At 34.9% G+C, this 22,939-nt stretch overlaps 1 protein-coding gene across 1 annotated transcript; it reads left to right on the top strand.

Annotated features, from left to right (window-relative positions):
• Positions 1 to 5,720: 5,720 nt before the first annotated feature.
• Positions 5,721 to 21,171, top strand: LOC128246060 (protein melted-like). The gene is made up of 11 exons (XM_052964267.1): positions 5,721 to 5,959; positions 14,596 to 14,679; positions 15,031 to 15,164; positions 16,306 to 16,494; positions 16,747 to 16,861; positions 17,196 to 17,313; positions 18,925 to 19,028; positions 19,240 to 19,374; positions 19,591 to 19,740; positions 19,941 to 20,045; positions 20,980 to 21,171. Exons 1-11 carry the CDS (start codon positions 5,909 to 5,911, stop codon positions 21,169 to 21,171), a joined length of 1,377 nt encoding a protein of 458 aa, XP_052820227.1. The 5' UTR covers positions 5,721 to 5,908.
• The last annotated feature ends 1,768 nt before the right edge of the window (positions 21,172 to 22,939 follow it).

The following is a 22,939-nucleotide window of genomic DNA, read 5'->3' on the forward strand; positions in this document are numbered from 1 at the left end:
ATTGTTTAGGTGATCTCTGATTTGTTTTGGAGATATTCATAAATGGGTGTTATTCTTGGTTGTCTTCAGTTTCTTATACATTTAAGGATTTTTATAATTGCTTTTCTGGTATATATTACAATGTAATTTAATGCAAATGAAAACACACTTTAAACTAGACACATTTGATACTAATGATATAAATGATTATTGTTTACATCTACTCTGATTTGTTATGAAGATATTCATAAAGGGGTGTTCTTCAAGTTATTATACATTTTGGACTTGATTTAGTATTGCTTTCCTGGTATATATTCATTTAATGCACAAAGAAATTATTTTAAGTGTTCAGTATCACTTTCACACATTATTTACTATTATTTTTTTGAGTATTAGGCCTATTTATGCTTATATGTGCATTGTTGTATTTCAAAACCTTTGTGAAAAATAGAAACAGTATTATTTCTTTCATACATATTCAGTTTGAATGCGTTATTTTTATCATATTTGAAAAATTTGCCATTGTCCAATAAGACACATGCTGTTTTTGTGTTAATATCATTATCAACTAAAATCATCCATTTTCAACTCTTCTTTACCATGTAAATGAAGAAGTTAACATTATAACTCCATTGACCAGATTTTTATGCAATTTTACATTAAATTTTAGTATTATTAAACAGCTTAAAAAAGGCATGTTATGTTATAAATGCATTTCATCTAGTAAACAATGTTCACTTTTTATGTAACAGTTCAATAATTATGTTCAATTTATGTTTGCAACTTTCAGACGAAATGATAATGTTTATTAAAGTACTACAAAAATTGTTATTTTAAATTGTTTTTTTTTTAAATCACTTCTGTATGATGAATGAGGAAACTTATTCTGCCCTACACGTTGTCATTCCAGCATGGTGACGTTGCCCCCTCCCCCTATATGATTAGAACTGCAGTGTACATGAACAATAACTCTATTTCAGTGTATTGCAAGAGTTATTCCCTTTGTACCTTTTCCTGTCCGGAGCATAACTAGAAAACTACTTTTTTGGAATTTCATTAAACATCATTCAATGGTATTTAGCACAACGAACGGAAGTGCAGTGCACAATGACTATAGCTGTATTTCAGCGAATTACATAATTATTGCCCTTTGCCGCTTTTTCTTGACCAGAGCATTACTTTAAAACTACTTATGGTATTGAAATAAAACTTGGTATATGGATAGGTGGCAATGACAAAAAGTACAGTGCACAAGTACCCTAATGCTGTCGTGTTCATTAATGTACCACACCCCTAATGAAATGTTCAACTTGAAACTCTTCAATTTCAATGCTTTTGCCTATGTTGTCAAGCAGAATACTACAAACATTTTGAGAATTTCATGGATGCGGTTCGATGCACCATGATATGCTTGTTGGCCTTGACATTCCTTTTTTTTCAACATATAACAAATGCATAAACTATTAAACGGCGCCCTTTGATGCTTTGCATCAATGGTCTTTCTTGTTTTAAAAATAGAACGAATACGGAAAAGGTGACGTAATCACCTAGCTCAGTCATTGGCTAAAATTAGTGCCTTCGCACACAATATGTAAACCCTATCAACATTTAATATTTCCGCCCAACTGTCAAAGTTAACAATGTCAATGGACAGCTTCGTCATAAAAAGGCGACCAGCCGCATCTGATGAGTCATCAGAAACACCCAAAAAGAACTAGCCTTCCACCAGTACTAGTATTGGAATCACTTATGCTAGTAAATATGCCGCTAGTGAAAAAACCGTTCGAAAGTGGATGCTTGAATTTAATATAGATTTGGAGCTTGCGATCGATAAAGGCATGGTAAACTGCATGACCTGCAAGCTTTGAAGCATGCCTTCGAATGTAAGAGCCATTCCCAGTTTTGCAAAGTTTATTTAACATAACAACATTTTTAGTATTACAATAATTTTCTAACAATCGGCACGAAACAGGTTTTTATTTTCACTATTTATTGTACCAATATTTACACCTCAACTTCCATTCCTTAAATGAACTGCCTTTCGGCAATTGCGTCATCAATCGATAAACGCAACATCTTCGGATAGGTTCGGATCGTAATTCATTGCATAACAATATACATGAAGCTATTGATCTTGTTATTGGTTGTATTGTGTCTGAGGTCCCTTAAAATATAGAGCAACATTTTTAAAAGTGTTTGTTTATTATATTTTAAATATATTGGTACCAGAAGTGTTTCAATTTTACGTTTTAAAGTGATTTCAAGTAGTTCATCTTTTCCCGCGTTATTGTGACGTCATTTGAAAAAAATGTTTACGGTTATAGTCGGGTCGTTCTATTTACAGAATGGGTAAGAACGGATTACTGAAGGGTTTTCTACAATGAAATGAAGTATTTTTTTAACAATTCTTGAATGAAATAATGAACTATTGGTGTAAATATAAGGAATGAATTGGGGGGTTGATGTCATTATCGGGGATATGAACGCAATTGGGTTGGTCAAAGTACGCGTGGAGTCCTTCGGACTCCACACACATTGACCAATCAAATTGCGTTCATACCCCGATAATGACATCAACCCCGCAATTCATTCCTTAAATACTACCCAAAGTCTTACTCCATTTAGACTGTATCAAAGTATTATGACGTATTGGAAATTCCCACAGTGATAAAATCAAGAGGCTAAATATGATAACGCTAAGTTGTTTTTGTAAACATTCGGCAGGCCCACTGGCACCGGATTTTCAAACTCAAACATTTTTTTTTTAAATAAAAAAAAATCTTATAATTCCTCACTAAAAATTATAATACTGAATATGTAAATAAATATTTTTTTGAATTTTTTTTTTGAATATGCACTTTGTACGGTATAATATACTAAGTATAATATACAGTAGAAAGTGCATATCTAAAAAAATATTTTTCAATATTTTTTCACATATTCGGTATTATGATTTTTAGTGAGGAATTATAAGATTTTTCGTGATTTTAAGAAAATGCTTGAGCTTGAAAATCCGGTGCCAGTGGGCAGGCCTTCTTAATATTACGACTGTTTATAAACTTATCATGAGAAGTGGTCATTTTCTCATGGTCAGAATAAAATAAATGTATTATCAAATGATGTAGATTAATTTTGCAGAGGAAATAAAAAAAGTGTTTTTTCAGTTTATCACTGATAATAAAACTGTGAAGAGGCAGTCTGTGGTGTACCATGTCAAGTCGGAAATGCACACGAGAGCGTTAAGTGTTAAGGCTGCATGTGACACGCAAAAAAGGGGTGAACCTGGAGACCTAGAAAAAGGGTTTAAAAACATAGAAATGAAAAACTCTGATACACTTAACAAACTTTTTAAAACTGCCTATTATGTTGCAGCTGAGGAGAGGCCATTTTCTGATTTCCCTAGTCTGTTGCAACTGCAGGAGAGCAATGGGCTTTCACTGGGGGACACCTATCACAATGATTAAAGTGCCAAATTTTTAATTGAAAATATTAGGGGTATTTTCCATGATCAAGTAGTGTCATTACTGGATAAAGCAGATTATTTTAGCATATTTTGTGATGGCTCTACAGACCGGTCTGATTCTGAAAAGAAGGTCATAATGATCAAAGTCTTGGAAGACTTCTATCCGAAACTAAAATATTTTAAACTCGAGGAACCTGAAAATACAAAGGTGAATGGAAAACAAAACACCGTAGGATTCTGTTCCGATGGGGCTAGTGTCATGATGGGGGCCAGAAGAGGAGTGATTCAACTAATGAGAGAAGAGGGGAATGCAGGGTGGATCTTGCCTGTGTGGACCTCTCCAGAGATTTTTCACCTTCTTTGCTAGGGGCCGAAATTAGGCTACTTCACAATAGGGAAAAATGGCATATATTCCCAATTTCCAGATATTTCTTTCACAATTCCCACATATTTTTCCAAAAAAGGAAGATCTTACTTCAAAAAATTACAATGAAAGTTTGTTTGTACACATTTCATAATAAAAAGGTCATAATTGAAAAAAAAATCAGTTAGAAGTAGACTCACTTGTAAGATATGAGCCTGTTTTTTGTAACATGAGTTTTAAGTTTCATATGGATACCTTGACTGGTGTTTAAAAGGTGTCTTCAATCCTCATATGTGGAATTTCCCATTTTGAGATGTTTACGCATTTTAATTTCCCAATTTGCAGAATTTCACACGTTTAAATCTCACAAAGTGAAAAGGCTAGGCCTCTTCACAATATTTGGTGAAAAAGCCCTGGTCTCGAGTCTGCCAAAGTCTAAAAATCGTCAAAAGACTCTTTGACTGCCATTAAGGTGGACTAGTTCCCTTCTGGACCGGGCCTTTCTGGTACTGGGGCTTTTTGACCCGCCGCCCTTACAAACGCATGTTCAGTTAAACAAACTAGTTTGTGGAATATAAAAGTACAACGCATGACTTCGTCTTGTTCTGCAGTGAAAATTTTGTGAAAGAAATGTGAATATGGATTAACCACTTAGTACTGGGAATACATATATATATAGGACCTGGGCTCATCGTATGGCAGTGGGATAGAGACAAGCAGCACAAAATAAGGTAATATTTATTATTTAGAGTTACTTTGTTAAAAATTACATTTAAAAGAACCTCGAAAATGCATGACAGACTTCATCAAAGTTGAGACATTGTCAAGAAGGGTATCTTACAACTCATGAGACCAAATGGAAGCTTTAGATATAAAGAAAAAATACAATACAATACAATAATCGATTTTCCTCACATGACCTATTAATTGAAACGGGAAGACATCATAACATCCCAAGAACAGATAGAATATGTACCTTTTGTAATATGAATGCCATCGAAAATGAATATCATTTTCTTTTAGTATGTCCAAAATATCATAATCTTCGAAAACAATTCTTTAAACCATACTTTTGCCATTGGCCAACAAACAAAAATTTATTACCCTTTTGTCCTCAGACAGCGGAAAAACTATGCACTGTGTTAGTAAGTATTTATATCATGCATTTTTGTTACGGTCGAGAACCTAATTATGTTGAGAATTGATATGATACATGTATATAGTATACTTCTCTATTGACTATGTCTTTGCTCTTCACGATGATTTGTTTTATATGATTTATTTCAGATGTTTTGCATTTTGGCTATAGATGATATGCCATTTAATGCTGAATAAATGTTATGTTATGTTATGTTATGTTATGTTATGTTATGTTATATAGTGTAACTTTTTAACTCAACAATTAAAACATAAAGTTAAACACAAATAATAATGATAACAATGAATAACAAATACACCAAAAGTGCAAAAACTAACCTGTATTGCACGTGCGGTGCTGACATCTCCCGCACTGCTCGCATTCCACTCCATGCTGCCTATGCACCTCCTTCTCACATTCTACACAGGGATAGTCCATTTTTCAACCAAACACTCACAATTAATAGAAATGATATGACTTAATAAAAATGAAAAAAATCCAATATATACACTTAAAAATTGTCAATACGACTTAGGCCACACCAAATTGATTTCTAGGTCATCGGATTTCCCGCACGATTTTTTTCAATATCAAAAAAAATATATTTCAATTTGCCTTCCGCCCGCATCATTAAAAATATGTCAAAATGTATTTTTTGGAGCGGGCATTTTTCCGTCGTATCGAACACAAATCGCCGACGTTTTTCACATTTTAGTGCTTTGTAACCCATAATCGATTAGCCGTACATCGGTCAATCGAATGTATCCAGAAGAAAGATGGCAGCCTCCATGAAAACTGTTATCGCGTGCATAAATCCCGGAAAAGTGGGGAGCAGGCGGCTTGCGGTACAAACAGCAAAGATTGATAAATTTATTGACATATATACGAAAGCGAACACACTTGCCAAGTTAAACTATACCCCTGAATCGCTTACCTCAATAAGAATCCAGTACGTAATGTGACGATGTACGAAAAGCTGTCGTTCTTGCAGGAGGCAACACTAGTCCAAATAATTGTACGTTGACGGATTTTTTTTAGATTTTTGATATGGCAAATCCTTCACGTACAAATTGTTAAGTATCAAAAGTGGGTAGTTGTTCCGATCAGGATTCCGGGTTAAAGCATATAGCGTCTATAAAATATCATAAAAACAAGAAATATTACCAGATAATGTTATTTGATATTAGTTCCGTACACAAAAAATAAATATCCAACTTATAATTATGAGTTTGACGGCTTTTCTTCATTTCATTCTGTCAAAACATAACGATATATACATGAAGGGCACCTGCAAGGCTCTAGGGCACAGTTTTAAATCGCTCGGAACATTTCGGCAATGGCCGAGTTGTTACGATTGTATAACGAGGTCTATCTCGAAGCTTTGTCGGAGGAGGCCGAGTTATTACGATTGTATCGAGTTGTTCCCCTTCGTATAAGTGTTGTCTGTGTCAGTCAACTTTCGTTTTATAAGAGAGGTAAACAACTTGTTTTAATGCATTAAATGCTTGTTTAGTGCAAAATAACATTTCACTTACATGGTGAAATATGAATATAACTCTTTATGATCAATTTCAACCATAAAATACTTCATTTAAAACAATTTCAATATTTTTAAAACACCCCCCTTTTTTTGCACATTCCCGTTTAGACGTTAGGGATTGGAAGAATCCCGTATAACACGTCTATTATTTTAGACTAGACTAGAGCCAACACCAGATGCAAGTGGGGCACATTATTTGCCATTTAAGGAGGTAAAATGTTTTGTAAAACATTACTCTATAATAGTCTAAATAGTAACAGGGAATATTTTTTCATTGTTGAAAATAATCTTTCACATTAAGTTTAAAATGTGTGGTTAAAGAAAGAAAAATAGCATTGTTTATTTGTTTAATTTACACATGCTTTTAAGGTTTTAGTTTTATGTACCACAGCTCATTGTGTAGGCTCTTAGAATTTGATTTTGGAGCAACTATAGTAAAACTTGAGCATTGTAGATAATGAGACACATAAAAAGCCTTAATAAATGGGAGACAATAGCAATATTTCAGTACCTATACTATCTGAAGAAGTTTGAAATTCTAACAGTTTTTGTATTGTCACAAGTGTTTTACTGAGAAAGTATTTGACTTATTCTAACTTGTTTATTGTTAAAGGTGTACGGAAAACCTTTGACTGTTAATAATTCCGTCCCTCGGCTAGAAGCACGGACTTCGATGATGAAGTTGTTGAACAGGACAAGAAGAATAGAGAAATTCTAAAGGTATTTTACCAGTAGTAGCAACTGACAAGAAACTTGTTTGGCTGTAAAGGGAAACTACAATGTAAAACTTGTCCATAAAAGTGTATCATGTCATATGTTACAATATATATCACTGACTGTAAAGTTATTGAGGTTTGAAAGGCATTAATTTTTATGCATGCCTTGTTTTGAGTTCACCGGTTTAAGATCCTCATGTATAAAATATTCACTTTTTCTTTATGCTTTAGAATAACAGAAATGAATTTCATTTACAAACAAAACTGTTGTATTTATGAAACCATGCAATTCCATTCCCTAAATTCTAAAGGTGTTTTACAGTTTTATTTTTCAAGCAAAATACTTGTATGTTGTCTTTAACCAAATGGTTGTTTCTTATTGCCTGAAGGAAAACAAGTCATTAACATGTGTTTATATTGATGTCCAGGCTCCTAAGGTTCGTGATGTGGTCAGGTGTGCCGAATGCCGTAAACCCAGGGTTGTGTACAGTCCAAGTAAAACAGACAGAGAACAGGTAACCATAGTAAAGAAAAATGTGTTTATACTGGTTAGTTCATTGGAATGGATTTACATAAGAACAATTTTGTATACCTGTTAAAAAAATTGAAAACAACATTTGTAAAGTTATAAATGTGTACTTGTTTTTGTTATGCCCCTTTTGGACCTGGCTGTATTAATACTGACTGACCCACTGACTTATAGTTTTATTTATTGAGATTTAGTACATAATTATACTAAGTCACTAAGTTGGAACGATGTTGCGCAACAAGAGTGTGGATTGTGATGTGTTTTTGGAAAACCAGAGTACCTGGAGAAAACCCACTTTTCTGACTTGGTTACCACCAACAAAACACATGCGCCCAGGCCAGTAATCGAACCCGGGTCGTCTTGTATGTAGTGTTCGACACTAACGGGGTCCCGAGGACACCAATTTTTCAGGAGGGGCACATGAACTTCAAAGCCCGGTAATTTCGGACACTTAAATTTATGACTGATAAACGCTAAATATCAATAAATAAGTAGCATTTAATTAATTTATTACCTAAATTCGGGCTCCCCTAAATTTCTTGACAGCACATGTCAAAACGATATTAATAATTATCATTATCGGACTCATCAAAGCGAAAGTATAGCTGACTATTTGACTATAGTTACGTCATGAATCTATAAATAAACGATTTATTATTGGTAAAATACTTATGTGGAATTGTTTTGCTAATGTGTCAGAACCGCCCAAAAAAGATGCCAACTCTGGTGATACCTTCTATATAATATGATACGACCTTTGAGTATTTACAGTAACATTTACGACACAAAAGAACAGCATCCTACATTCAGCATTCTTTGTTAATTGGCATTCAACTTATCAATATTCTTTGTTAATTTTAAAGACATATATTTGATGCTTTGATGAAAAAATAATAGAAATAAAATTTGCAGGGTTTTATTCATTAATTCAATCAATTTTTTTTTTTTTTTTTTACTTTTTGGCACGAAAATTAACATGTATACACAATTTTTGGCCGTCTGCTCTTCCAGTATGCACTACGACTGTTAGGCAGTCTGATTGATTTATCAACAGCTCGACTAAATATTGATTGGAGTTTTCACAAGCCAGATGTAATATTCCTACAGTTTCTTAATGAAAAGCATTTGACAAGACCCTGAACCATGATGTATTTTATGCGTATTTTCCAAAAATCTAAAAATAGTAACAACATCAAGTTTTTGTTTACATTGTATCCATCTCTGTTTATGACTGAAAACAAAAGGGACTTAGACATTCTCCCGCTTGTGAACCCAATCTACCAACTTAGAGACCAAAATATACCTCACTGCCATTCAGTGATACTAACCTGTCATTACATGCTGCTAAAAACATGTATAATATGGTGGTGTATACTTGCATTACAAATTGAAAAGTAAAAGGATGCTGAATTTAATATTAAAACAGGCTCAACAATGAAAAAAATGTAAAAAGTGGAAGGGACTCCTAATTTCAGGAAGAGACACCTGATTTCAAATGTTGGTGTCCCTTCGGGATCCCTTGGGAAAATAGTTAGTGTCGACCCCTGTGTATGGTAAGCATAGATTTACCAGGAGTATGTGGTTGTGACAGGTGACAATATAGTGACATTATTCTGCTGGTTTCTGTTAGATCCAGGTCTTTTTTCTAAGTTGTTATTGTTCTCATGCAGGATGCTCTACTTCGAAGGATGAAAGAGGAGAATCTGTACGTATGTGGTGATCCCATGGCAGATGATTCAGGTCTGGTCACACTGAGGGAGAGTAACTGCACGTCAGATGTTGAAATTGCGTATTACAGTTCAGGCTTCAGCAAAGTTGTGCCACCAGTATGTTGTTATTGTGGAACTGAAGATGAACTATTGGATGACAATCATGTCTACATTCAGGATATGTACACAAAATTCTCCAAAGTGCGTCCACTATGTAAATTATGCCATGAAAATGGCCGTGTTGCAAAAACTTGGGGAAAGAAATTCATTAAGAAGAGAAGGATGTAAAAACATTTAACTCAACTGCAGTGTAATTAATTACTTCACATTCTTGATTGTGTACAACAGTTAAATTTAATTCTGACAGATTGTATTGTAATTGTCATTGCTTAGTTTTTAGTCATCTGTTGATACAATGTTTTACGTTTGTGAGCATATCTTGCTCTGTGGCATTCATTTTATGTATAATGGTTCTAGTCATGAGGCTCTAGTCAATGATTAAGTTTTGATGTTGAACAGGATTATTATGTTTAGGTTTATTGAAAATCTAGTCCCCTTAGTTTTATAAATGTTTGGTGTTAAGAGGTGAAACATTTTACAAACTTGTCAAGTATTAAAACAATAGATCAGTGATACATGTATATGTTTAGCTCAAAACATTTTAGTGACTTAAAAATGTGCAGCTCATTCAAGTTCTATTTTTTCCAGCAGAGTCTGGATTTTTATTATCTCAATTTTGGTGATTTCATTTAAATTTTGTGGAATTTAAACTTAAATACTGGAATTTAAGATGATTTTCTTTCAAAGTTTGTCATTAATGTTCTATATTTTCCAGGAGTCTCTCGATTTGTATGATTCCAATTTTGGTGATTTTATTTAAATCTTTTTGGTCTTAGACTAAAATACTGGAATTTCAGATGATTTTCTTTCAAAGAGTGTTTATTGTTTAACTAATCTCCTGGTGCCAATTTCTCAAAACTACATAAGTCTGTTATAACAGGATCAAGCTATTCTGACTATTTTTATTCGTCTATATTTTGTGTAATATTTACGTCTTTAAAAGTTTTTATACAGTTTATGGAAGTTATATGTCTGATAATAAGGAAAAACTAAGTTTTATTCAATAATTAATATTGCTGTACAAAATAAGCTTCTTAAGCCTGTTAAGCTTAAGTTGTTTCGAGAAATTGGGGTCAGATTTTTAAAGGCAGATTTCCTTGAAATGCATTTTAAAAAACTTAGCATGTATGGTGATTGGGCAAGTTTCATTCACTTTTTTTAAGAAAATGTGCACATATTTGGGTTATGTTTGGAGAATTGGCATAAATTGGATGATCAGATTGTTTGAATAAAATGTTTTTATTCTAAAATGTCAATTTTGTTACTTGCAAGTCAGCATTTATTATACTGCATTCAATCATAAAGATAGACGATTAAAGAAAATTGATCGAACAAAATGTACATTGACTTGCTTTAATAGTTGAACATCAAAACTTACATGAGCTATACAAGCTAAGCAGTAGCTCGTTTGGAAGGACCTTTGGTGTATTGGTCAAGTCTCTGACATTCATTTTTTATGAATTTTTGCTTTCATTTAAGCATTAAGTTTTTATTCAGGAATAAAGTAATGGCATTGTATAGACATATCTTTTTTATGTTCATGTTGCATTTGTACTATGTTTAGGTGCAAAAATATATTTTTTTTACCAGATCGCCTGTCGCTCGCTCCAATTATGAAGGAAAATCTTGTGCAAACTCAATTATTTGAAGCCAGTTATTAAGCTAAGTGTGAACCCATAGGTGATAATTTAGATGCCCTATTTTCTCTAATTAATAAGTCTTTAATATGTGCAAGTTATTTTTATATGTTTAAGCATTCTTAATATCAACAGATGTAATTGTTTGGTTAGCAATTATGTAAATGCAATGGATCTTAAAAATATTACATCTTACCTTCATATGTATATATATATACAAAAATCATGAAAATATTACAACATACCTTCAAATATACATTCAAATATCTTAAAAAATAATACAAATTACATTAAAATATTTTAAAAATATTACAAGTTGCCTTCAAATTTAATTTCAAATAAAAAAATAGTGGGGGCTATTTGACCAAAATGGGGGCGTTTTGACCACATTTTTCGTAGTGGGGGCCATTTGACCAAAAGTGTGGGGGCTATTTGACCAAAATGGGGGCTATTTGACTTGGGGGCTATTTGACCAGGTACCTTTGGAGTTCCTTCCCCTAACACTATCGTTATCGGGACGTACTGTATGGAATATCAGTAAGCAGGGAACCAGACTACAGGACTACAATAATGTCGGAGAAAATCATCTGATGCAGCACATTGACTGCAAAAAGTGGAAACATTATAATTTTACGGAGCTTCCACCAAATCAATTATACATTTACCAATCTACCAACAGATGGGATTCACGCAAAGCAATTTAAGATGATATTTTTCTATCAATAATATAAGGTACTAAATTTAATAAAAAAAATATAACATCTTTAATATCATTTAGGCTCACTATAATAGTCCTAAATGGTACATTCTGGTTTAATTGATGCATGTTTTTCTGCTACATGATTGTATTTTAATATGCAAACTTCACTTGGTTAATTTTATGGGGTGGGGGCGTAGGAAATTATGATGATTGTGGTGGTGGTGGTGATGGTGGTTGTGGTGGTGGTGGTGGTAGTGATGATGACGATGTGTGTGCTGATGTTGTCTTTTCATGCCTGATGCAGATAGCTCGCGTTGGCCAAGTATCGCGAGGCGCGCGTTCATTACATACTCATCAGTGCTTTAGTTACACGTTAAAGCTGGGTTTATAGCGGTTGCGACACACTACTTGTAAGGGTTCGTATACCTATGGGGTATTTTGTGCACTACGTCATCAATATATGTGTACATTGTATAAGCTTGGAATGACCTGTCTGACGTACGACGCAAGAGGGAAGTGATTTATTCGAGTACCAGCGATGTTATCAGTAAAATGAACTGCAACCTTTACATCTACGTGTACCCACACGTACAAGTACACGTGCACTTTGAGTTTTCTGCAACCTCTCTATTATGGGTACATTATTGTGACAAATTTATGATTGATGAATTTCCGAAATTTATGGCTTGTGTCTCGGCTTTTTTCATGACAATACAATGTTACCAGTAGAGTACGTACTTATCAAACATGCACTGGGTTGAGTTATTTTTGAATCCCGGCTCGGGTGTTGGGTTACCAGTAAACGTACGTTAGGACGTATTCGTTTTTCACCTTCAAATATGTACGAACCAATCGCACGTTAATATTTCTGATGGCTGTTGACGTCAATTTCACACGTTATTAAAGGTGTTAAAGCTGCACTCTCACAGATTGAACGTTTTGACAACATTTCATTTTTTGTCTTGGAATGAGCAAAATTTTGCTTAAATTTCTGAAAACTGGTGATATAAGACTGCTGATAAAATCAGATCGCAGTTTTTAATATTTATGCTCTAAAATTGATATTTTATGACTAAGGGCGTTACTAACGCTTTTAAACAAAAAGGAAATTTCGGCAGTTTCCCAAACAATTGAGATATTTCATATTGTGTGTTATCCTAGCTTACTGATTTGAAAACACTGACGTCAAAATCAGCTAATTCCGAGATAAAAAATGATAAAGTTGTCAAATTTGTCAATCTGTGAGAGTGCAGCTTTAATACCTACGTCTACATGTGACATACTTCGCGCGTCCCCTCTAAACTGTTTCAAGATTACCTTTTAATTTACAATGGGAGGAAAAAAGTTATTATATACGTTAAAAATGCACCATTTCTAAATACGAATGATAATAAATTGCTTGAGGGAGTAACCCCAAGCCCCTATTCAAACAGTTTATGCAATGAATAATCGTTTCCGAGGGAGGGGTGCATGACAAAGAGTTATGCCCTAAGTAACGCCCCCTTTAAAGTAAATTCCTTAAACCGCCCCTGTATCATGTGTTCCAAATTCCAGTTAAATACAAGCAGTGCTAAAGCAGTAGGTGCAAAGTCTCATTGTAATGTTTAGTAGTTTCCATGGCAACCAGTTAAATACAAACAGTGCTAAAGCAGTCGGTTCACTGTCTCATTGGAAGGTATAGTAGTTACCATGGCAACCAGTTAAATACAAGCAGTGCTAAAGCAGTCGGTGCAAAGTCTCATTGGAAGGTTTAGTAGTTTCCATGGCGACCAGTTAAATACAAGCAGTGCTAAAGAAGTCGGTTTACTTGGAAAGTTTAGTAGTTACATGGTAAGAGATCAAATACAGGCAATGCTTTATGTGTCAGCTCTGTCTCAATGGTAGGTTTAATTGTACCAATGGCTACTGGTTAGATAGCAAAAAAGCAGTGCTTCAGTTGTTGGCATTGTCTCAATTGTTGGGTTTAATGGCTACCATGGCAACCAGTTAAATACAATTGCTTAAGGTGTTGGCACTGTCTCAGTGGAAGGTTTAGTAGTTATCATGGCAACACTTTAATTACAAGCAGTGCTTACTGAATCGGCGCCATCTCAATGGATGTATTGGTTACCATGGCAACAGGTTGAATTGAGGCAGTGCTTGGGGTGCAGGTGCACTGTTTTAATGCTGGGTTTACTATGGCAACTGGATTCAAAATCATATGTTTAAGTAGTGTTGACACTGTCTTGAGGTTAAGTAGTTTCCATGGCAAATGGTTTGATATTCATTTGTTTACCAATATATTGTCAAGTTATGCAGTAATGCACATTCGGCAGAATCGGCACTGTGCTCACAGGTTAAGTAGTTGATTTTTCAGCATAAGCAGTTGCAATTGTACATGCATATTGTGGGAGCTAATGGTTGGTTCAATTATAGCTGAACATGAGACGACATTTGTATGTCATGTTTGTAGATATTCATTAAGTGTTACACATTCAATGTTGATCACGTTGTAATCAGTTATGACAGTTACATTGGCAGACTGTTAATTACCATAAAAAACTATTTTAAATTTAGAATTGTTAAAAGGAGTGGAAACAGCTTGATTTCACGTGCGCTTCAACTTTAAACAAAGCTATTCTGTTGGTCATTACAGGTTTCATACCAATAAATATTGTAATCCTGCGTCACATTGTTAATTATATTATTCTTTTATTTCAGCCACACGCCGTGAGGACAAAGGGTTATCTGGTCAGCCTGTTGTCTGGTTTGTCTGACCAGGCCTCTCTTGTGGTCTTCCTGCAGGTAACACACAACTAAATTCTGCTTGGCTTTGTTTCATTATATTATATAACACTATGTCAACTGCAACAAGAAAATATAGGTCTCATCTGAACCGTTTTCATCACCTTGCATTTTATAGAAAAATAAAAAAATGAATATTCATTTATCTTTATGACCTTCAATACATGTGAAGGCATGGGGGGCTTCATTATGACATCATTTACTGCATACGTCATATTTAAATATAAGACCATTTTAAATTACAACCATTCTTTTGTGTATGTGAGATGATGATACACAAACTGGTGGGATGGTTACAACCTCAGGTATACATTTCCAATGGTTTACAGACAAAGCGTCATGTATTTTCAGGAGATAAAGGCCCTGGGCTTGATACACCACAGTCTATTGGCTGACCACATGCAGGAGATCAGTCGCCTGTCCCAGAGTGGATCTAGCAGTGTGCGAATCCTTGTCCATCAACTGAAGGATGACAGTAAAAAGTAGTATGTGTACCGAATTTTATTAATTCAGCTTGAAACTTAAGTCAAAACTTAAGTCAAAAGCTTTCCAGACCTGGGGCTATGATTACAAACAGTCTAAATTGTAAGTCAAGACATGTGTTCTGGATATATTAAGTCAGCCTGATATTTTAGTCCAAAGCTTTACTGGCCATGATTATGAACAGTCTGAAGTGTAAGTCAAGACATGTGTTCTGGATATATTAAGTCAGCCTGATATTTTAGTCCAAAGCTTTACTGGCCATGATTATGAACAGTCTGAAGTGTAAGTCAAGACATGTGTATCAGATATATTAAGTCAGCCTGATATTTTAGTCCAAAGCTTTACTGGCCATGATTCTGAGCAGTCTGAAGTGCATGTCAACTTATATTGTATCCTTTTAACAACCTATAGTATGCCCTCAATCAATATTATTTATATATATATATATATATATATATATTTATGTAGTGTGCCCCTTTATATTTTATAGTTTGCCACTTTATTAACATATATTCTGACCTTCAACCTATAGGGTGTCCCTACATCAACAAATAGTGTGCCCCTTTATCAGCCTATAGTGTGTCCCTTAATCAACCTATAGTGTGTCCCTTTATCAACCTATAGTGTGTCCCTTTATCAACCTATAGTGTGTCCCTTTATCAACCTATGGTGTGTCCCTTTATCAACCTATAGTGTGTCCCTTTATCAACCTATAGTGTGTCCCTTTATCAACCTATAGTGTGTCCCTTTATCAACCTATGGTGTGTCCCTTAATCAACCTATAGTGTGTCCCTTTATCAACCTATAGTGTGTCCCTTTATCAACCTATAGTGTGTCCCTTTATCAACCTATAGTGTGTCCCTCTATCAACCTATGGTGTGTCCCTTTATCAACCTATTGTGTGCCCCTTTATCAACCTATAGTGTACCCCTTTATCAACCTATAGTGTGTCCCCTTTTCTACCTATAGTGAATATTATAGTGCCCCTTTATCAACCTATAGTGAATATATAGTGCCCCTTTATCAACTTATAGGGTGTCCCTTTATCAGCCTATAGGGCGCCCCTTTATCAACTTATAGGTTGCCCCTTTATCAACCTAAAGTTTGCCCCTAAATTGTCAACCTCACATATTTCTACTCTAGCTCGGGTCAAAAGGAGATGCGGTCCGTATCCAGCCAGACGGAAGGGACAGTGACCATTATCACTGTTGGCAACCCAGCCTACCCCAATAATGTCGTCGGTGTGAGACAGCAACAGCAGCAGCAGCAGCAACAACAACAAGTCCCACACAGCAACACATCCAGTCAGCTTAGTCTCACACCATCATCAAGGTTGGTACCTTTCTTATCGTATGCGAAAGGAGGACACATGCCTTTGAAAATAACTTATTAACATTTAAACTATATTTTAGTATAATGTATTATCGCTGACAAGGATAGCGTTCACTAAAAAGAGTGAAGTTAAGACAAAAATAAAGAAAACACTTTTATACAACAAGATACAAGTAAATTTCTGGCATTTAAAAAGCATTATTCAATTATAAACCTGTATGTGCATACCACAAATGTTTTTGATTACATTAGAACGAGTATCGCCAACTCGAGATCACTGAGTGACCGATTTGTCAGCCCGACATCAACCCTGGATAGAGCATTTTTAAACAGCGCACTCACACTGAACAGCAGTTCAGGACTTCCGGTATGGGCCACAATTATCTAGAAAGTGCTAATGCATAACAAGCTGAAGTGGATTATTTCATTAAACCAAATTTAATACTTAATTTTGATTTTAATTAACAAAATTAATTTATCATGATTTTCTAAAAGATATTTTTCTTTCAAACTCCGAAACTCTTCAAATTCAAATAATACACAATATGCAAATGAGAAGCAAGATTGATAACTCTGCTTTTAATGATTGTGGCATTTATTGCCCTTTGTTTGGATGAACGAATAACAACCAACACAAGACACCCATTGGTCTCTTGTTTACAGTTCAGTAAAAGCTAACACTAGGCAAACTCCTTTTCCAGCCTGAGCCACTTCGAGATGGTGTTCAGCACTTCTGCGAGAAACACATGGACACAATCAGGAAGTTTATCAGCAGTCTTTCCGCTAGGATTCCCCTACCAGCCAAATGCAGCATTGTGGGTAAGGCAGGACAAGTTCGTAGATGTTGAACATGTACGCCATATGCACTTATTAAGGATTGTAGTTACACTTAAGCAAAATCACAAATTGTGATAAAGTATAAGTAAGACACGGTAAATTGTCTTATAGGAAGTAATTAGATGGAATAGCCTCGGATAGGACCCATCCTTGTACAAAATATGGCATTGTGGGTAAAATTGGATATGTTGTATGGCCATACACCTCCATGGACAAAGAACAAGTCCACCAATTTCTCCAATGACCTACAAAGTCAAGGTTGTAGGTAATCAATCTATTAAGTTGTTTGTGAGTAGGAATGTGAACATCTAAATATAGTACAAGTTATGCAATAAATGTTAACATATTGGGGTGGTGGAGAACTTAATGGTGGGGGGAATTTGTCCACCTTTGAAATATTGGTGGTGGAGTATATATCTACCTATGCACATATTGGTGGTGGAGAGATTTGACGGTCCATGCAAATATTTGTGGTGGGGGAGTTTTGTCTGCCTATGCAAAATTTTGGTAATGGTGGGAATTTTGTCTGCCTATTTACCAATATTGCTGGTGAGGGCATTTTGTCTGTCTTTGCAAATATTGGTGGGGGGGGGTATTTTGTCTGTCTATGTAAATATTGGTGGTGGGGGATTTGACCGTCTATGCAAATATTGGTGGTGGGGGGATTTGACGTCTATGTAAATATTGGTGGTGGGGGTATTTGACTGTAAATGCAAATATTGGTGGATAGGGATTTGACCATCTATGCAAATATTGGTGGTGGGGGATTTGACCATCTATGTAAATATTGGTGATGGGGGATTTGACCATCTATGCAAATATTGGTGGTGGGGGATTTGACCATCTATGCAAATATTGGTGGTGGGGGATTTGACCATCTATGCAAATATTGGTGGGGAGGGATTTGACCATCTATGCAAATATTGGTGGTGGGGGATTTGACCATCTATGCAAATATTGGTGGTGGGGGGATTTGACCATCTATGCAAATATTAGTGGATGGGGATTTGACCATCTATGCAAATATTGGTGGATGGGGATTTGACCATCTATGCAAATATTGGTGGTGAGGGAATTTTGTCTGTCTTTGCAAATATTGGTGGGGGGTATTGTGTCTGTCTATGTAAATATTGGTGGTGGGGGATTTGACCGTCTATGCAAATATTGGTGGTGGGGGTATTTGACTGTAAATGCAAATATTGGTGGATGGGGATTTGACCATCTATGCAAATATTGGTGGTGGGGGGATTTGACCGTCTATGCAAATATTGGTGGTGGGGGTATTTGACTGTAAATGCAAATATTGGTGGATGGGGATTTGACCATCTATGCAAATATTGGTGGTGGGGGGATTTGACAGTCTATGCAAATATTGATGGTGGGGGAATTTGACAGTCTATGCAAATAGTGATGGAGGGGACTTTGTCTGTCGCTTGTTGTACACAATTAATCATGCCCCCAAATATAACTCCATCAACAGGAATCAAATAAACAACACAACTAACGCCCAGAAGTTGGAAATAGATATTTTGTAAAATGAATCCAAATTGTATTTTATTGCAAAATTTAAGTGTTTAAATTATGTATTTTCAGACGGCAGACATAAGCGCTATTTTCGTCTCAATTTCCAGTGTGGAATAAAGGGCACAAATTGTTTATATGGGAAGCAGTTAGCAACACTGTTTGATATCCTATCTGTTTATAGACCGAGTCAGCGTCAACCCTGGGCCAGCAGGATTTAAGCTCTATAGATAGCAACACTGCATGACTTCCTATCTATTTATAGGCCCAGTCAGCCTCAGCTAAGAGTCGGAAGGATTTATGTATGAGCAGCTGTTAACATTGCTTGGCAGAAAGGAAATGGTGGCTATAAATAGAAATACTGTATGACATTCTATCTATTTATAGGCCCAGTCAGCCTCGGCGTTAAGCCAGCAGGATTTAAGTGTGAGCAGCCTTAAACATTGCTGGGATGCGCTCTACCCGGAGAAAGGAAACAGTGGCTATATCACACTTGTCACCTCATCCTTCCCATCAGCAAAGGTAACATCCCTAATGATCATGTATTGGCGGTAAATAAAGTAAATATATGTGAATGTCTTTGGTTTGCATATATATGCATGTTATTTAAATCCAATTAGAATTTATCAAAAGTGTTTATATCTGTTACTGCTAAAAATATATGTGTCCAAAACGTATTCTAAATTATACATAAAAGTTCTCTCCATTTGAATGCAGTCTTATCCAAACATTTTCCAGGACCAGGATGCCTTGCTTCAGGAGCTCCATGGTGACCGATACTTTGATGTGTTCGAGTTTAACGCCCCTCGCAAGTACTGGGCCTGCTTCATGTGTAACCACCCGGAGAAAATGTCTGAGCTGATGCCTGATGGAAGTCCAGTCATTGCTGTATGTTAACAGTTTTTTAAATATTTGAATTTTTAAATCATACTTTAATTGTACTGGTGATTGATGCACGATAGCAATCCAGGCATGATCGTTTGTGAACACTTGAATCTTGCCCGATTTTACTGCCCGCTGGCAGCCCAGTCACGGCTCAGCTGTTTATAATTTGAAATATATAATATTTACTATTCTCTATTGGATAGGGTCAGTTGAAGGAGAAGAAAGGGCGCTGGAAGTTTCTGAAGCGGTGGAAGACCCGATACTTCACTCTCTCCGGCAGCCAGATAACCTACAGCAAAAGTGATTCGGTATGTTACACTTTATATTCACTGTATTTTACCACACATTAGACCTACAGGTAAGTAATTCCATATGTAACACTTCACATAACCTAAATTTAACTGACATTAGAAATTATTCCTATGTGACTTCAAAGTCTAACTGGAATTAGATTGTGTTAGCTGAAGGTAAGGGCATGGTGAAACATATATCACTTTGAGATTTTATTCCACTCTGTATTTGTTGTGTCTGCTTGAAGTGAGATAGACATAGTTACCACAACGGCGGTCAACCAGGTGTATGTTAGTGCGTCCGGTTGTATGTCCATCAGTAAGTACAACTTGATAATGCACTTGGTAAATTTTAAGTGATTTGTCACAAATGTTCATCATGTGAAGCTGGCATGTTAAGTGCAAGACCAATGACTTTTCGTCAAAGGTCAATGTCACAAGTTAAGGTCATTGGTCAAAAATTCCATGTCAAGGTCTTATTTAAGGTGAAAATACCTTCATTTTGTCTTGGTCTTGCTGGGGGTTTTATGATAACACAAATGTTCTCCACATATGAGAAGGAGGCATTTCAACGCATTTTGTTTGGTCAAATGTCAAGGTCACACCGTGCGGATTTTGTTCAAACATTCGCTTGTTTGACATCCCTGTAAATAGAGTGCTAATCAAACATGCAGTGCCAAGTAGATATCTGATTATGAATGTCAATGTGATAACTTACATGTTCTTGTATAAGGAATCAAAAACAATATTCATCTTAAAATATTCACCTCCAATTTAATTACATTTACAAATTAAAAGGATGTGAATGTTACAAATATACCGATGGTCTTGTTCATCTATGTGTGGTGCGGTGGCAAGCAATTTTACTATCAATGTAAGTTAAGGCTTAGTTTAATAAAAATAAATCTGCGTAAACCATCTATAATATCATGAAATTAATTTGTTTTTATAGAGAAACGAAACGTTACCAGTGCGAGAAATACAGAGTGTGAAAGCTGTACGCAAAGGCATTCGTGATATTCCAAAGGCTTTTGAAATCGTCACAACAGACCAGAACTATGTGTTAAAAGCAAAAGGCCAACAAAACATTGAGCCCTGGGTACAGTGCATCCATCCATCTAGCTGTGGCCAAGGCTCAGAATGATGGAGAGTGTAATGTTGTGGAAAACGTCACCATACCAACCATTCCAACCAGACCTCGATCTGCTGTACGCGATACAAAGTTATAGCATTTGTGACACAGTGCACACGCTGTGATAGACAGTGATATTAAGATCTTCATAACTTTAGATGTAGAATTGCTTTAATTATAACAAAATGTACATATCTGAATGAATAAAAATGTTAGCATTTTGACAAAGTGCATATACTGTGATACAACAATTTGTAGTTTGTAACCAAGTACAAACATTATTGATGAAAGATGGTGGAGCATTTGTGTCCACTTTCCATTTTTGGTGTCTTAACTGCTGGTGTATTTTGATGGCTCAGCCTGTTTCTCTTTTGTTTTATTGTAGTTTATATTTGTTGTTCTATGTTTATTCATTTAAATACATTTATGGATATATTTATGTGAATGTTTTTGAAAGTGAATTTTATAATGGTGATATGGCCATGCATTTATTAATGTTAATAGGTAAGTCAGTATTGTATATGTCAACATTAATGAACTGATAATTGCATTTGAAAAAAACATACATGTACAAAACCTTTTTCCAAAAAATGATAATTACTTCAAAGCTGTATTTTCTTATTTCAACAAAACGTGGCGCTTATGGCGCAAATGGATTATCATAGTAAAAACCCATTGTAAGTTATTTTTATGAAGACAATTTAAAATTAGTATTAATTGATCATGGTAGAATGGAAACATTGTTACACATTTATCAGAAAAGTGGTGTTTACATGTATATATGTGTTTTGTTAAAGTATACATTATTTGTTTTATTCGTATTCGTTTATATACACAATTATCAAATGTGTAAATAAAAGCATACATTGAGGCAGTAATAACAATATTGATGTCAGATTCAGTTTTGATTAATTTATAATAAACAAAAGGCAAATGTTATCACCCGAAAACCACAATATGTTGACATTCATGTCATGTTAAGAAATGAAAATATTGAATATTCAAGTGCATAATGTTACATTAAAATCATCTCCAGCATTGTATTACACCTACTTTCATGAAACATCATTGAAATGTTGGTTAGCATGGGAAATTATGCATCTGCGATTTTTATGAATTTTCACTTCGTTTAATAGGAGTTAGTGCCCTTTAATTAGTAAAACAGTGTATGAAGTACATATCTTGTGTTGAATTAAGCTTCAACAGTATTGTACCTTCACTCATAAGACTTCATAGGAATGTTGGTCATCCATGCTGTTGGCACTTCTGTCTCATTTTGCTCTGTCTAACAAAAGTTTAGTGCCCTTTAATTAGTAAAACAGTGTATTAGTGTCTAATCGTAATTTAAAATACTTTTAAGATAATATTTGATAGGAAATTGTCATGAATGCATAAGTGACCATCTGCTAACATGTCAATGTATTTTTCTTGTTTACATCAAGTTTGTAGCCAGTTATTATCATAAGAATTAAATAAAAACAAACTGATTATACGAAATGTCCAATGGCGTTTTAAGTATTAAGTGTTGTTTCTATTAAAGACAAGACCATTTGCCTATGTTTTCATAATTACAGTTAATTATTTCGATTGCTGTATTAATTTTTAGTAGAACAGGGGCTGTATTGCAGAAATTTCTTAACATTGTTTAGAATCTTATAACTAACATGTGAAATTCTAAATTGTTAAATTTCTTTCAAAACCTAACACTTTCTATAGTTTTTTTTAGTTTTAAAACTTCAGTTTCCATAAATTAATGCCAGAATATACATTAAGCATATAA

This window comes from Mya arenaria, chromosome 9 (genome assembly GCF_026914265.1).
Source record: "Mya arenaria isolate MELC-2E11 chromosome 9, ASM2691426v1".
Classification (NCBI taxonomy): domain Eukaryota; kingdom Metazoa; phylum Mollusca; class Bivalvia; order Myida; family Myidae; genus Mya; species Mya arenaria.

Bases quoted from the DNA above. Each gene is read 5' to 3' on its own strand.
- LOC128246060 (XM_052964267.1), top strand. From the start codon at position 5,909: ATGTACGAAAAGCTGTCGTTCTTGCAGGAGGCAACACTAGTCCAAATA. The intron at 16,862-17,195 runs GTATGGGCCACA...CTCCTTTTCCAG, and splicing joins ACAGCAGTTCAGGACTTCCG to CCTGAGCCACTTCGAGATGG. The intron at 19,741-19,940 runs GTATGTTAACAG...TCTATTGGATAG, and splicing joins ATGGAAGTCCAGTCATTGCT to GGTCAGTTGAAGGAGAAGAA.